This window comes from Haliotis rubra, unplaced genomic scaffold, assembly GCF_003918875.1.
Source record: "Haliotis rubra isolate DU_JTF1 unplaced genomic scaffold, ASM391887v1 Scf1405, whole genome shotgun sequence".
NCBI lineage: Eukaryota > Metazoa > Mollusca > Gastropoda > Lepetellida > Haliotidae > Haliotis > Haliotis rubra.
Genome location: NW_025765343.1, coordinates 68,887 through 86,630, shown reverse-complemented (window position 1 = coordinate 86,630; position 17,744 = coordinate 68,887). Strand labels below are relative to the sequence as shown.

Below are 17,744 nucleotides of genomic sequence, written 5' to 3'. Positions count from 1 at the left end.
CCCATGTCTAAGCCATATCTCCCATGTCTAAGCTATATCTCCCACATCTAAGCTATATCTCCCATGTCTAAGCTATATCTCCCATGTCTAAGCCACATCTCCCATGTCTAAGCCACATCTCCCATGTCTAAGCTCACCATTCCTGTTTGGTAATGACAGAGTCCACCACTGTACCAGGAGGAGGGTTTTCCACATCAGTGGTCCTGATGAACAGCCGTGTGTTGATTTGCTTATTCACCACGATGAATGACAAACGTGGACTGAAATAATAATAACCTTTGACGTAAAACAGCAAAAATGACAAGCATAAAAAACATTAGTAAAGCAGACTTCTTTTTCCCCAGTCATAACTCAATTGGGGCCACAGGTAGCAGCGTTGTCAAGGTCACCATGCAGAGTTGCCTCCCTTGAGAAGAAGAAACCTGAGATTGTGTGTTAGAATTCACCCCAAATATGTTTCGCAGTTTGTTAACGCCACATCCATGCTCTTGGGTTTGTCCCAAGTCGTGGTCGGTTGCATCGGTTTGAGTTGATATGCCATGATATATCTGGAATACTGTTTATTGGCAACTTATTTCAAGCTCAATGTGGACATCTAACAGAGAGATAGAAGAGAGGAAACTTTACCTGTAGTTCTCCCTGTACTGTTGAAAGATTTCCTTGACCCGTGGCAGCTCACGACTGACTACGGCATCCAGTTGGCCCTCTCTGACACCATCACGATAGATGAAAATCTTCTCAGGTAGAACACCACGTATTTCCAGGAACCTCAGGGCCTCTAAAATACATTGAGATACACTCAGACGTACAGTTGACACGTCTTGTAAATGGCCAAAATAACAATAAACATTACAAGCAGGTCGTCTGTCACTAAGCTCATATTTACCAGACAATGCCAGGATGTTGCATGTCCTTACTCTGATATCTACCAGACAATGACGGGATGTCACCTGTCCTTACACTTATATCTACCAGACAATGCCAGGATGTCACCTGTCCTTACACTTATATCTACCAGACAATGTCGGGATGTTACCTGTCCTTACACTTATATCTACCAGACAATGCCTGGATGTTACCTGTCCTTACACTTATATCTACCAGACAATGCCAGGATGTCACCTGTCCTTACACTTATATCTACCAGACAATGCCAGGATGTCACCTGTCCTTACACTTATATCTACCAGACAATGCCTGGATGTTACCTGTCCTTACATTTATATCTACCAGACAATGACGGGATGTCACCTGTCCTTACACTTATATCTACCAGACAATTCTGGGATGTTACCTGTCCATTACTACCAATGACATACCTCTACATACTGGCATCAGTCTATTGATCAGCTCATCATGACTTTCATAGAAGATGACTCTGCTGTAGAAGCGAGTGCAGATGGTGTTCATGCTGCAAACCACGCCACACACGGACCAGTTCCTCATGGACATGTCCGGGTAGGTGTCGATACCAATCACCATGACAGGAACAACAAACTGAAACAGTTAACGGTGTGCTGTAGAAGCCGACCATGATGAGGTCTACAACCAGGTGAGTTACTGTGTTATAGACATTATAAAGTCTGTGCATTTGACAGATTTAGTGAAATGTAGGTCTCGAACACCTGTCATGGGGGAATCGGAGGGAATTGTTATCTGTAGTGGACCTGTACAAGTATGCATACAGTCACACACTCAAATACTCAGGCACAGACATAGACACATACACATGAACACATACAATCCAAGAGCTGTACACAGGCACAGGCACAGAGCGGTACACAGGCACAGAGCGGTACACAGGCACAGAGCGGTACACAGGCACAGGGCAGTACACAGGCACAAGCACAGAGCGGTACACAGGCACAGGGCAGTACACAGGCACAGGGCAGTACACAGGCACAGGCACAGAGCGGTACACAGGCACAGAGCAGTACACAGGCACAGAGCGGTACACAGGCACAGGGCAGTGCACAGTCACAGAGCGGTACACAGGCACAGGGCAGTACACAGGCACAGGGCAGTACACAGGCACAGAGCGGTACACAGGCACAGGGCAGTGCACAGGCACAGGGCAGTACACAGGCACAGAGCGGTACACAGGTACAGGGCAGTGCACAGTCACAGAGCGGTACACAGGCACAGGGCAGTACACAGGCACAGGGCAGTACACAGGCACAGAGCGGTACACAGGCACAGGGCAGTACACAGGCCAAGGCACAGAGCAGTACACAGGCACAGGGCAGTACACAGGCCAAGGCACAGAGCGGTACACAGGCACAGGGCAGTACACAGGCCAAGGCACAGAGCGGTACACAGGCACAGGGCAGTACACAGGCCAAGGCACAGAGCGGTACACAGGCACAGGGCAGTACACAGACACAGAGCGGTACACAGGCACAGGGCAGTACACAGGCCAAGGCACAGAGCGGTACACAGGTACAGGGCAGTACACAGGCCAAGGCACAGAGCGGTACACAGGCACAGGGCAGTGCACAGTCACAGGCACAGAGCGGTACACAGGCACAGGGCAGTACACAGGCCAAGGCACAGAGCGGTACACAGGCACAGGGCAGTACACAGGCCAAGGCACAGGCGGTACACAGGCACAGGGGCAGTACACAGTCACAGGCACAGAGCGGTACACAGGCACAGGGCAGTACACAGGCCAAGGCACAGAGCGGTACACAGGCACAGGGCAGTGCACAGTCACAGGCACAGAGCGGTACACAGGCACAGGGCAGTACACAGGCCAAGGCACAGAGCGGTACACAGGCACAGGGCAGTACACAGTCACAGGCACAGAGCGGTACACAGGCACAGGGCAGTGCACAGTCACAGGCACAGAGCGGTACACAAGCACAGGAAAAGAGTTGTAGACGCATGCACACACACACAGCCACACACACACACACACAGCCACACACACACAAGTGGTGTAGGATCTAACACTGTTATGAAGCCAGTTTTAGAACCTACATCGAAACGCCACTCTCACTGTAATAAAAACGTTCATTCATATGATATATTTTATCCTTCATTACTGCTCCAACTTCTAAATGCCTCTTAAAGAAGCAATTCCAAGCTGGATCATTGAAGATCATGTACTTACAGGAATGTCCAACGCCCATGCTTCTCCTCCCAGTTTGCAGTTGAGCTGTATTGCTATGTTTCTAGCCATACTCTTCATCAACCGCGAAACAGCCAGGGTCCTCTGTAACACTACTTGACATGGGACTGCAACAGCGAAGACAAAAATGAAATGGATAGTACCTTTCATTTGTTCCAACCCATGCCTTCTACAAAACCTTGTTCTCATAACTAACTCATCTGTACTAACAGATGTTTGACAGGCTTCATTTCTGTCTCTGAAAGATGTTAAAATTTGCAGTAATGTTGGTTGGTTGTTTGTTGCTCAGCAATATTCCATCTGTATGGCACGGTCTGTAAATAATTTAGTCTGGACCAGACAATCCAGTGATCAACATGATGAGCATCCATCTGCTCAACTGGGACACAATGACATGTGTCAACCAAGACAGTGACCCCGACCACCCAAACCCGTTAGTCGCCTCTGATGACAAGCATGCTTCAAAACAAACCAGTGAACCTGACCATCCGATCCTATAGATAACCTCTTACTTGCAGTAATGTATTGGTGTGACATAAATGATAACTCTGAAGTGACCAGTCCTTGTCTTACACCTTAATGCCAAACACCAGGCAGGGCTTTTGGCAAGTACCATCTTTTAATGACTCTTGGAGTGTCGGTGCCAGGGGATATAACTCTGAAGTGACCAGTCCTTGTCTTACACCTTAATGCCAAACACCAGGCAGGGTTTTTGGCAAGTACCATCTTGTAATGACTCTTGGTGTGTCGGTGCCAGGGGACATAACTCTGAAGTGACCAGTCCTTGTCTTACACCTTAATGCCAAACACCAGGCAGGGTAAAGACAAGTACCATCTTTTAATGACACTTGGTGTGACGGTGCCGGGGCATCAAACCACCAATCCTCCCCTCTCCATGGAGATGAGCTTTCCACGTGCCAATTTAGGTTCAAACAAGGGCATGGTAATCATTTCTCAGGGTCAAGGTTGGACCCAATGTGGACCTTTGTTACTCTAAAATGTCTTATGAGGAATGAGTGAGAGAGTGAGAGAGTGAGTTGAGTTTAATACCGCTTTTAGCAATATCCCAGCAATACCACCGTGAGGGACACCATTGTACCTATTTGGGGAACTGAACCGGGTGTTCGGTGTGATAAGCAAACACCTTAACCACTAGGCTACCCCAACTGCCCCTTTATGAGGACATTGTCAGCAGAAATATGATCAGGGTCTTGTCGCATGGAGTGATTTTAGTGCAGCGATTGTTGCAAACCTTGAAAGTATGAGAGATATTATGAGAGATATTATGAGAGATATTATGGGAGATATTATGAGAGATATTATGAGAGATATTATGGAGATATTATGAGAGATATTATGGGAGATATTACGGAGATATTATGGGAGATATTATGAGAGATATTATGGGAGATATTATGGGAGATATTATGAGAGATAGTATGAGAGATATTATGGGAAATAGTATGGGAGTTATTATGGGAGATAGTATGGGAGATAGTATGGGAGATAGTACGGGAGATAGTATGGGAGATAGTATTGGAGATAGAACGGGACAGTATCATCTTAGTAACAGAATTTTGGAACTGAGCCTGAAACATTTTTTAAGCTACTCGTGTAATGTTTCAGGCATCTGGTTTTGTAGTTCCTTTAAAGAATATTTAATACATGTAATCATATTACACAGGGGCTTGTATTGCTGAAAATAATACGTCCTGGGTCCTACAAGCGTACACTGATATCCATATACATATAAAGAAGGAAAGGGATGTAACGCACACAAACTTGTCAAACACCCCCCTCTCGTAAATGGGCGAAATCTGGGTGGGAAATTGTGAAATACACAGCCGGAATTCTTATTGAAATAAAGCCAGATGATTTCCCTTTCGATTAATTCCAAAATTATCAAAATCGGTGCACTATTGACCGAGTAACTTTGCTTGGAACTTCGGGGAAAGACAACTTTTTCATTTGTGCGCCAAAACCTGCTTCTCGAAAATCATCGCCTCTCGTGAAGAAATACTAAGTATTTCAATGGAAAACGTATGTCGGGAAAAGACATAACCTTTTAAATGTCGCTAGATATTCGGCTTTAAGCATTACAACATCTCAAATGAAATGAGTTACTGATTTTACCTGCCATACACGACTTTATTGGAAAATTAGCGGTATCGAGTGATCGAGGCCACCATGTTTGTCCTTCACCTTCAATAGACTCCTGATTCAAGACCAACGACGCCTACTCTATTTAGGAAATAAAGTTCGCTTCTACCCCAATGTGTTTTGTAATAAAGTATAGTTTTGCCCTTAACTATTATATTTAAAGCACGAGGACGAACTTTATTTCCTAAATATCGCGCCCACCTAAATAAACATAATACTGGTATTTTATTTTTTAACCAATCAGAGAGTAGCTCGTCGTTGGTGCTTGAGTCTATTGAAGGTGAAGGACAAACATGGTGGCCTCGATCACCGATACACCGCTTAATTTTCCAATAAAGTCGGTATGGCAGGTAAAATCAGTAACTCATTTCATTTGAGATGTTGTAATGCTAAAGCGGAATATCTAGCGACACAAAAGGTTATGTCTTTTTCACGATGGTTTTTCCATTGAAATACTTAGTATTTCTTCGGCCCGAGAGGCGCGATGATTTTGTAGGCAGGTTTTGGCGACAAATGAAAAAAGTTGTCTTTCCCCGAGTTCCAAGCAAAGTGACTCGGTCAATAGTGCACCGATTTTGATAATTTTGGAATTAATCGAAAGGGAAATCATCTGGCTTTATTTCAATAAGAATTCCGGCTGTGTATTTCACAATTTCCCACCCAGATTTCGCCCATTTACGAGAGGGGGGTGTTTGACAAGTTTGTGTGCGTTACATCCCTTTCCTTCTTTATATGTATATGGATATCAGTGTACGCTTGTAGGACCCAGGACGTATTATTTTCAGCAATACAAGCCCCTGTGTCATATTACGCCTTCACTATTGCTTTTAAAAATTTGTATACTTTTTAAGGGTTCGTACAAATTATCACTTATAAAATTTCAGGAGTTTGTACGGGCTTTCTAAGAAACTATAGAAACACAATATAACACAAATGAAGTCGAATACACACAAGGTTGGTCAAATATGAGACCAATCATGAGTGTAAAATAACTCTTAACTACATCGCTACATGGGAAAATTTTCATGGCGATGGAGATTAACTAACAACCACTACCATTGCAAGGTATCTTTGTTATGTATTACTTTAATGTAAAATTATAAGTTTTGCTAAATATAGGGCTTTTTAGGGCACATAACTGACCATTAGGACCTTTTCAAGGCTAAATTGAAGTTAAAGCATATTTAGGGTGAAACTACGGGAAATGTCAAAACTGTAAGCTTTTTCAAACCTGCATGAACCCTGTTTTTTTATATATTTTAACTTGATCCCCTGCAAAACTATCCAACAGACCTGATATCTCACATGTACAGAACCTCTTGATGGCATTGTATCGGTCCTTCTTGTTGTCGCTGACTATGCATACCACCATCTGGAGGTCAGAGGTCAAGGAGTTCCTCAAAGCCCTCAGATATGTTTCGTTCCGGTCGTCATCCAAGGCAATCCTGATAAAAACACCACTTTATTAGCAAAAAAAATGGTGGTAAGTGCAGACATTCAGTAAGTGAGTGAGTTTAGATTTATGCCACACTCAGAAATATTCCAGCTATATGGTATCAGTCTGTAAATAATCGAGTCTAGACCAGACCATCCAGTGATCAACAGCATGAGTATCGATCTATGCAACTGGGATATGATGACATGTGTCAACCAAGTCAGCGAGCCTGACCACCCGATCCCGTTAGCTGCCTCTTACGACAAGCATGGGTTACTGAAAATCAATGCTTATAAGGATCTTCATGGGTAGCAGTCATTCAGCAACATGGATGGTCATAAAATTACTGGTTTCAAAGAACACACACGAGTATTGACATTAACGCATCAATTAAACTTTTAACAAGGGACATTGTCTTGACAATGTTTTCACAGTTCTTTAATTAGCAGAGTGAGTCAGTTTTAGATTTTATGCAGCTTTCGGCAATATTCCAGCAATGTCATGGCAGGGGACACCTGAAAATGGGCTTCACACATCATTACGTCATAAGCATCGATCTTTCCAATTGTGATGTACAATGATATGCATTAACCAAGTTGATCTCAATATTCACATCTACCTGGGGTTGCTAAGTAAAGGATAAAACACGACTCCAAGGGCTTGGTTGGGATTGTAAAGCCCTCGAGCAGCAGGGACGGAGCTTGTAAAACCCCGTCTTGTGAGGGACACATGGTTCATACTGACAAACAATCTCATTCTTCAGAGCGATCTTTCGTAGGCGAGTGGATAAAACCGCCAAGTTAGAGAGCGAAGAGTTGCAGGTTCGAAACCAGTTATCGCCACTATATATTGGAAGTTTTCAGTCATAGCAAGACAAAGTCGTATCAATCATAAATACTGGTCATTTCAAAACGTAGGTTATGAAATGGACGAAATTTAACCTGATATGAGGTTTCGAAACGTGTACTTCAAAACCTGGGTTCAGAAATGATCAGTGCAAAGTCACGGCAGAGGTTTACCCGATTCTGGAAGGAACCTACTCTACTGCAGAGAAAATGGGAGATAGGTTTATAAGTGTTGGTTGGTTGGTTTGCTGTTTAACGCTGCACTCAGCAATTTTCCAGCTATATGGTAGCAGTCTGTAAATAATCGAGTCTGGACCAAACAATCCAGTGATCAACAGAATGAGCATCGATCTACTCAGTTGGGATGCGATGACATGTGTCAACTAAGTCAACACGTCTGACCACCTTACAAGCATGGGTTGCCGAGGACCAATTCTAACGCGGATCGTCACGGGTAGGGGGTTGGTAAGAGACCAATCCTAATCCATTTGAAGCAGGGATTTACAACTTACTTGGTTGGATGTGAGATCTGCATGTCCATCTTTTGACCCGCTCTTTCGAGAAACCACACAAAGTGAAGGGCTATTTCGTCGTGTTTCTTTGGAAACAGGATGAGCCAGTTTCTAAGGGCGACAGTCACCAGGGGCTTCTTGTTATGAAGCCAACGTCCATACTTAGGGTTGTAAGAGAACTACAAGACAGAAAAACATGAACTGAACCATCACACAAGCAGACTGAATGGCATGGTTTTATCCAGTAGAGTGAGTGAGTATGTTTTCATGTCGCTTTTAGCAATATTCCAACAATATGGCTTTATCAAAAAGGACAAGATCAGGTTTGTTGACAGGAATTCGTCAGAGGCTACATATGGAGACTGCATTCCAAAGAAGTTTAATCCGTATTTTTCCATGACATGGTCAGGGTTGTACCATGGATGGACCTCGGAGTCAAAGCCACAGGCATGGCGATCACGATAGTAGAAACAACAAGCCATGCCATCATGTCTTTTAAGGTATTCTTTCAAGCAGATATCCACTTACGTTGACATTTCCACCTCCGATGATTTGTTCAGGAATAAGGATACGTCCACGCACTACCAATAGTGTTTCGGAGAATCCAAACCCCCAGTTTTCAAGTTCTTGATGTGTTTGTTGGTTTCTGACAAAACAAAACATTGATGGGTACACAACGTAGCATCACAACATAAATCAATGGATGATCTGCTTGCTATCGTTACAGATCAGAGAGATCGATACCTGGGTCTTCTGCATCTCACCTTAACCACAAGGCTACACCACCACCCACTTTGGGAACAAGGTCAGAATGATGAAAATTGCCTGAATACAGTTGTGGGAAGATATGACACAATATTGACTGCCGATACTTCCCATTGTTTCCCATTGTTTCCCATTGTCTATGATTGTTTCTTTGTTTGTTTAACACCACACTCAGCAATATTCCAGCTATATGGCAACAGTCTGTAAACAACTGAGTCTGGACCAGACAATCCAGTGATCAACAGCATGAGCATCAATCAATGGTATGCGGTGACATGTGTCAACCAAAACAGCAAGTCTGACCACCCGATACTGTCGATCAGCTCTTACCACCAGCATTCTAATCCGGATCTTCACTGGTTCAGTGCTTAAGAAAGAACCATCAACTTGCAACATCATCGACTAACAGCTAAAGATCTATTTTGCTGATTTGGAGCTAAAAAACAAGAAGATAAACAAAATATGAGAAACCTATTTCTGATCTCTTCTAATAGAAACGTACAACCTCACTCACACTTTTAATTAGAAAAAAAACATTTAACCAACCAATCCCCACTTCAACAACTTCACACAAAGGCAGCAGGGAACTAGCCTACTCTGGTCCATTCTCAAGACATCGGCGAACTCACCTTTCAAGCCTGTTCCTGAACCTCAGTAACTTGTCAACCCTATCATTGGGTGGGATTCTGGGATGAACAGCCACATTTTTCATCACTAAATAGCCTAGCCGCATCTCATCTGGAAGACCTGGAACAAATCACAGATTACACTATTAGGGCAGACTTTCGATCGAGATCATAGATATCGAGAATTATCAACTAAATATTGATCAATTATTGTTAAATATCGGAGGATTAAAAAAGACCAACAAGTCTGAAAGAAAGGAATATACAGGAGTGGATCCAGGATTGCAGAGAACACGGAGGTGGGGCTGCACATATATACCGGTAATGAAGTCCAAAGGTTACGGGGAAATGCTTCTCAGGGAAACCTTTTGGGGGAGAAGGGGGACAGTGCACTCCTGCACCCTCCTTCTGGATCCGGCCCTGATATATTTCACACCACTAGTGAGGGGCGACAGGTTTATGCATGCGTTACTAACAAAAAAGCTTCCTGAACATGATTTAGCAACATCCCATGAATAAACAACTTTGTGTAATGTGTGATTAAATCAAAACTTAATTCTATCAAATGGTTTTCATGTACGATAGTATAGATGGCACTATTTTTATATTGTTAATCATTCATAACATTTCCTATCTTATTTTCGATTATTGATCTTATAGTCTGCCCTATACACTATTGAAACCATGGAGTTCTTTAACACGCTACACTGATACACTTAGACAAAATAATGATTAGCAGAGGTGTACCTACAAACTCATTCACTAGTTTTACCATCATTTGCATTTGCTGGGTCGCTAGTCCACAAGCCCTGTTTTCATTTTTCTTCCTTTTTGTGTGATAACTTACAACTATTTCCTCTGTGCATACACTGAACTGAAGTGATAGGGATCATCAATTTTGTGTTAGTGAGTTGGGGAAGGAAAGCCTCAAGTGAAACAGGTCTGATACCATTATGGTGAAACTCTGAAGCACGGGTATGGTGAAACCCTGAAGCATGGGTATGGTGAAACCCTGAAGCATGTTTATGGTGAAACCCTGAAGCATTCGTATGGTGAAACCCTGAAGCATGGGTATGGTGAAACCCTGAAGCATGAGTATGGTGAAACCCTGAAGCATGGGTATGGTGAAACCCTGAAGCATGGATATGGTGAAACCCTGAAGCATTCGTATGGTGAAACCCTGAAGCATTCGTATGGTGAAACCAAGAAGCATGGGTATGGTGAAACCCTGAAGCATGGATATGGTGAAACCCTGAAGCATTCGTATGGTGAAACCCTGAAGCATGGGTATGGTGAAACCCTGAAGCATGTTTATGGTGAAACCCTGAAGCATTTGTATGGTGAAACCAAGAAGCATGGGTATGGTGAAACCAAGAAGCATGGGTATGGTGAAACCAGAAGTGAGTGAGTAAGTGAGTGAGTTTGGTTTTTTATCCCACTTGTAGCAATATGCCAGAATATCATGGCAGGGGACACCAGAAATGGGCTTCACACATTGTACTCCTGTGGTGAATCGAACCGGTATCTTTGGCGTGATAAGCAAACGCTTTAACCACTAGGCTACGTCCGGTGAAACCAGAAGCACAGGTATGGTCTACAATGATAAAGTATAGCATAAAAGATGTTACCTGTGATGAAGCAGAGCTCAGGCACCAGGTAGATGGGTCCAGTCTGTCCACGCCTCCGATCCCGGCCAGTTGGTCTGGACATCAGGAGTGGTTGGGCCTGATCTACTATGGTGATCTGGTAGTGCTGGATCAACAACAGAAGTTGTTACCAAGAGTAAACATGTAAAGCATAATGATAATAACAACAATAAGACCACACATATATCGGTGAACATCATGTTGCACAGGCACACTCTAAACACATACAACATACTGGACATTATTACCCCGGATAACCCAAGCTGTCTGTCAGGTGTTAGAGGGTTAGTAGTCATATGACTTATCCCACCGGGTACTAGTGCTGGTATTGGCATACAAACTGCGATACAATACATCACGATACTAAACTTTTAGTTACAACGATATATTGCCGAAGTATTGTGCACTTAAGCTGCGATACGATACGAATCCCGATATAAAGGTGGCGATACGATATGTATCATGATTCTAAAACCTTTAATTCTAACACTAACTATGAAACCCCTTTAGATAAAAAACAATGGTTAAAATAATGAAAGAAACTTTAATTTAAAAAAAAAGTACATCAGGTCCTACTTTTTAAAACAAGTACAAAATACATAAAACAAAATACTGTTATAAACAGACAACATAGATCAAAAACATCTTTAATATCTGCGTGTTGCTGGGTGCTGTCACTGCAGTCACATAACAGAATGAAATTTGTGCTGATTTTAAAAATGGTATATCTTGACAGATATCACAATTCAGCAATATTCAAAGTTAAACATCGATGTATCGTGGCCCATTTGACGTAAAACATTGTATCGATTCACTGTACTGATGCATCGATTCATATCGTCGAATCGTCACACCACTACTGGGTACCCATTTCCTGCTGGGTTAACAGAGGCATAAACAACTAAACCCCATCTGATATTGTTAGTTCTGTGAATAGAAGTAAGGATAGGTAACACCGATCTGTATCACATTGGCCAGTTGCAAACTTGCAGTGGCAACTAAACATTCATTACAGACAAAATGCAATAAAAATCATGTACATGCTAAAATAGTTTTTCCAAAGATTTTTATAACCTGAAATTCAGAGTCATGCCAGCATTTTATCTAATATGAAAGAAAAGTATAATGCTTTATGGATAACAACTTCTTTATTTATTATGATGCGATGTTTCGTATAGCTTCTTATACCGTTGTCAAACACGAGTGCTTGACAACGGTACCTGACAATGGTATAAGAAGCTATAGTATTACACTAAAGCATTATACTTTTCTATTATCCATTAACTTCTAAAATCTTCTAAGCATCAAAGATATTCATTTCAATATTCAGGTCCAATCCAAGCATCAAAGATATTTTATTTCAATATTCAGGTCCAGTCCTGAGTTTTCACTGCGTATTAATACGTTTTGTGATAAGTACTCTTTTTCTCTCAATCCCAAATTAAAAGAATTCACAGAAAATGTATTAAAAGGATCCATCGACAAATGTACCGATTTTAAAACAGCAGCTTGATTTACATTATAAGTTGTGATCATTCTGCTAACGAGGCAAGTTCGGTTATCGTTTATTATTTGTTGATTTGGTTTTCAATGCCAGCAATATTCCAGCTATGTGGCAGCAGTCTTTAAATAATTAAGTCTGGACCAGACAATCCAGTGATCAACAGCATGAGCATCGATCTATGCAATTGGAATACGATGATGATGACGTGTCAAGTAAGCAAGTCTGACCCCCGGATCCTGTTAGTTGCCTCTTACGACAAGCATGGGTGACTGAAGACAAATCCTAACACGGATCTTAAAGGGTAGTTCAGTTATCAGAACTCAACAAAAAACAAGCACAAATCTAAAAACTTGTGCACTTTGATGTACAATAAGGAAGTCTTGTGGCCATGGCAACGGCATACCTGCTGGAAGTATTCCTGAAAGGTGATGGTGGTACCGTTGGTGAGTCTGAACGTGTCTGTCGGAGTGAGTGAGTCATTAACGTCATCCACCCTGTAGGTTCGATTGTTGTACCTGTGCACGAATATCACAATCTGATTTACATTTATATGAGTAGCCTGTAAAATTAACTGAATCACTGTCTTAATTTTCTGTCACTAATTACAAATTATGCCAAAACCTGCAGGAATAAAACTTTGCAAATTTATAATATGCAAAATGCACAATCTTCAGCATGCTTCAAGCACTAAATTATTTACCCACAAATGGATCAGTGTGCAGGTGAATTACATCGTATCTCCATTGGGAGTATACATGCATAAAGTTTGTTTATTTGTTGTCCGTTAGTCGCCTCTTACGACAAGCATGGGATGCTGAAAAACAAATTTTGAGTTCAGGTTACAAACTTCAATTGTTAGAAACTGGAGAGTACCTGGTGATGACAACACAGCCGATCAACGCACGTCTGACATCATCCATGTTGGTCTGTGTCATGTACTCTCTGTTGATAACGTCCAGACATGTGTCCGTCCGTATGACCTTGTGGGTTAGATCCACGTTCAGCAGTACCCGGTCCTCAAAGGGCAGGATGGAGGCAGCCACACCTGGGATTACCTGAAGTCTGCAAATTAAAGTTCAATTATACATGTCATTTTAATATGACAACAGGAGTGAGCGAGTTAGATTTTATGCCGCTTTTAGCAATATTCCAGAAATAACATGGCGGGGGACACCAGAAATGGGCTTCATACATTGTACCCATGTGGGGAATCGAACTCGGGTCTTAACCACTAGGCTATCCCACCACCCCCTAAGATAACAGGATGCCATTGTACAAAGAGATCTTTACTCTAAGGTGACTATATTCCAATATCTTAACATGGACTTCCTACAGTCGTAGCGCTAACGTTTTTTCATACCATACTGGAAAGGATATCTACACCTGATCAACAGCTGATGTTTGATCCATATCTGTAGCAAATATTTCCTAATTCATGAAATTAGTTTTAGGAAACAAGAATTTTAGAATTTGTAACTCACTTCTAACTTAGTAGTTGAATAAGTCATCCAAATATAATCGTCAACTATCGACTGCAAAAAACCACCACAATGAACAAGATGTTTGCTTACAGTCAGTGTTATATATAACTGCCAACTTACTTTTGTTACTGAGGCTATATAGGCAGACTGCAGATTGTCTCTAAACTGCAGAGAAGCGTGAAGATTCGGGTTATAACTGGTCCAGCAACCCATGCTTGGAGATGATCAGTGAGTTTGGTTTTACGCCACTTTTAGCAATATTCCAGCAATATCACGGTGGGGAACACCAGTAATGGGCTTCACACATTGTGCCCGTTGGGAATCAAAATCTTCAGTGTGACAAGTGAACACTTTAATAACTAGGCTACCCCTCCATCCCATAGAGAGGACTAAGGGGATCGGGTGGTCAGGCTGGGGGACTTTGTTGACACGTCATTGTATCCCGATTGCTTAAATTAATGCTCATTGTTGATGCAAGATTCATGTATTTTATTTACTGTGTGTACAATTTTCTAATGCAGATATTATTACATAATTTTCATAGGCATATTTCATGCATCATAAATGTCTTCCTAATCTGTACTGTCTCCGTAGGACAGTGCAGGTGTAACTTCATCAACACCGCCTCTGTGGTGTAGTGGTTAGAGCGTCCGCCCGGACACCAGAAGGTCACGGTTCGATCCCCGACCGTGTCATACCAAAAGACGTTAAAATATGGTACTTGTTGGTCCCTGCCTGGCGCTCGGCATTAATGGGTACAACAAGGACTGGTCGGCTCGGAGTCAGTATAATGTGTCTGAGTGGGGTATTCATGCTTCACTGGGGCATGGTATCTCAGTGGGCTAGCACTATAAAGCCAGCTTAAGTCTGGGCTAGTACAAGCAGCCACACATACACACTCATGCACGTCGTCATATGAGCGAAATATTCTCAAGCACGACGTTAAACTCACCTCACCTCACCTCACCTCACCTGTAACTTCATCATGTCAGTATCAGTTATTACCTCCCTTGATAGTAATCCAGCCATCTAGGGTTCAAGATCCGCTTTCCACAGAAACTTTTGCAGATTTCATAAGTTATGTTTCATATCCCATAGTACCACTTTCCCGTCATGTGACCCTAAAAAGCACATACGGTTCTTGGACCCATGCTTCAGTATGTTAGCAGCCTCCATACTGTCAAGAGGTCTCCTCTGACTTAAATTTCAAGGTAGCACCCAGGAACACAAATGTGAGTCTTGCATCTTTATTTCTTGTGCAAATATAATGTTTAATAGTCTGTTTAAAAGTTCATGGCCTCATAATGCTATTTTTACATGCAATATTGCTAAAAGTGTTCAAATAATGTTCCAACGTTTTCAACATTGTTAAACATGATTTTAGATGATAGTTTGTTAATGCATTATATTTATAGTCAAATTATATTACAAATTGTTTCTGTTTATTCTAGTTTTCTAAACCTCATCCACTCATCCACTTATCCTTTCACACAATGGCTAACGATCAACGTCGAACGTATATTCTACATTTGTCAATGTACATCAACGCTTACCGTATTATTGTTTCCCATCAAAAGAATAAAACCCTGTGGATGCGAGTTACTTGAAATTTGTCATTCTTGAGTCTACATTCATAATATTGATCACCGGACTGTCTGTTCCAGACTCAATTATTCAGAGATCGACAACAAATAGCTGGAATATTGCCAAGTGCAACATTAAACAACAAACAAACTGCAAAGCTCTTATGCTGTTAACCACATGCCAGCTGACTAGAATGGTTTCCTTCATGCATGCACAATACTTACATCGTACGTTGGTATCTCGTGATGTCGACACTACTCTCAAAGTCATAGTGGTGTCTCTGGACCTTTTCCATGCCGAGGTGCTTTAACAACCTGTGACAGAAAAAGCTGATCATGCAGCTCATCGTTCAGACACAAGAATAAAAATATATCATTATAGTTAATATTATCAATATTAAAACGGGACTTATCTAGTTCTGCAGCCCAAGGTCTGCAGCAAATTTCATGAAAAATTCATCACATATAGAGGTGAGTGGTCATGTACATTGAGCCCAGCATGGGTTGTATGGACATAGCGACCTTAGCGCTAAGGTGATCGTAACTCCTATACCATAACATAGACTTACAACGGGAGTAGCACTAAAGTTGCTTTGTACAACCTCAGGTCACAAATCAGTTGAAGTTAAGCAATGTTGGGTGCAGACAGCCCTTGGATGGGTGACCGTGTTTGACATCTTGACTCCTGAGTGTTTCTAGGACTTCAGTCCTGCCCCACAACGAAACACATATGATACATGTGGTCACCATAGGCAAGTGAGTTTGTTTATAAATTGCTTCTGTTCATCCAGCAGAAAATGGGTACCCAGTGGGATAAGTCATATTAGTATATTCAGTAACAAAACTTTAGCAACACCTAAATCTTGGCAATTGTAAACTCCAGAAATGTTAGTATGAAGTCAGTAATGTCTGGTAAGAACTGGCATGTCACATCGCACAAACACACCAACTTGGGTTGTACTAAACCCACATGCATCCTGTGGGCTACACTGCATGTGATTTAACGGAATATTGGGTCCCACTGTAATTCAATCGTTAAAATCATTTTGGAAACAATTGCACGTCAGAACTGCTTACTGTCAGATAGAAAAACACCACATCACAAGGTTGTACTAACACAATGGGGCGTCACAGGGGGATGCCAGAAAATGCCAGACATGAAGCCATTGGAATGCTGAGAGCCAGGATGAGTTTACGACAGGTTGCCAGACATTTTCAGGTCCACCATAGTACCATTTCACATCTCCAGTCACGCCAGGCACAATCTAGAACAGGGAAAGACCGCCCACGCAGTGGTTGCAGACCTCGTAAAAGGACGCCACGAGAAGATCGTTATCTTGTGACGTCATCACATCTCAACAGATATGCCAGTGCACCAGACCTTGCTCAAAGTCTTCGACAAACAACTGGAAAATGAGTGCATCCGCAGCTCACCCGTAATCGTCTCTGTTCTGCTGGGCTCCGTGCCCGTAGCCCCCTGAAGGCTATACCATTATGGTCACGTCATGTTAAAGAACGGTTAACATGGACGCGTGCCCATCAAAGATGGGGTCTTGCTCAGCGAATGAAGTCCCTTTCAGTGACGAATTGCGTTTCTGTCTGCAGTTTAGAGATAGCATAAGTCGTGTATGGCGACGTCGAGGAGAACGTTTTCAACCTGACAACGTCATGGAGCGTGACCGTTACGGGGGGGAAGTGTCATGGTTTGGGGAGGGATCCATTGGGATGGCAAAACTTACTGTGATAAACGACCACCTTATAGCTCGCCTGACTCAAAATCTGCCGCAGCACAACAACATTGACGTCTTAGCATGGCCAGCAAAGTCACCAGACCTTGCCCCAATCGAACATGCCTGGGACATTCTCGGAGAAGCTTGCAGAAGAAGCACCACATCCAGAATGTCAACGACCTTGGCAATGCCCTTTAGCTGGAATGGGGAGACATCACCCTTCATCAGGTTCGGCAGCTCATTATAAGCATGAGAAAACGTTGTGTGGCGGTACAGCAAGCTGAGGGCCGACACACTCGACACTGACCTCTTCTTGTTTGGGTGTGT

The 17,744-nt window shown here is 42.5% G+C and overlaps 1 protein-coding gene across 1 annotated transcript in view; it reads right to left on the bottom strand.

The window, feature by feature from the left end:
- Positions 1-17,744, bottom strand: part of LOC124268933 (piwi-like protein 1) — a 34,335-nt gene that overhangs the window by 6,894 nt on the left and 9,697 nt on the right. Inside the window, exons 6-17 of the mRNA XM_046703960.1 lie at positions 15,913-16,002; positions 13,497-13,685; positions 13,027-13,138; positions 11,102-11,225; positions 9,477-9,594; positions 8,611-8,728; positions 8,083-8,261; positions 6,584-6,735; positions 3,113-3,237; positions 1,320-1,497; positions 628-778; positions 138-260 (exon numbers count right to left, since the gene is read on the bottom strand). Coding sequence (XP_046559916.1) covers positions 138-260; positions 628-778; positions 1,320-1,497; positions 3,113-3,237; positions 6,584-6,735; positions 8,083-8,261; positions 8,611-8,728; positions 9,477-9,594; positions 11,102-11,225; positions 13,027-13,138; positions 13,497-13,685; positions 15,913-16,002 — 1,659 coding nt within the window. The remainder of the gene's footprint in view (positions 1-137; positions 261-627; positions 779-1,319; positions 1,498-3,112; positions 3,238-6,583; positions 6,736-8,082; positions 8,262-8,610; positions 8,729-9,476; positions 9,595-11,101; positions 11,226-13,026; positions 13,139-13,496; positions 13,686-15,912; positions 16,003-17,744) is intronic.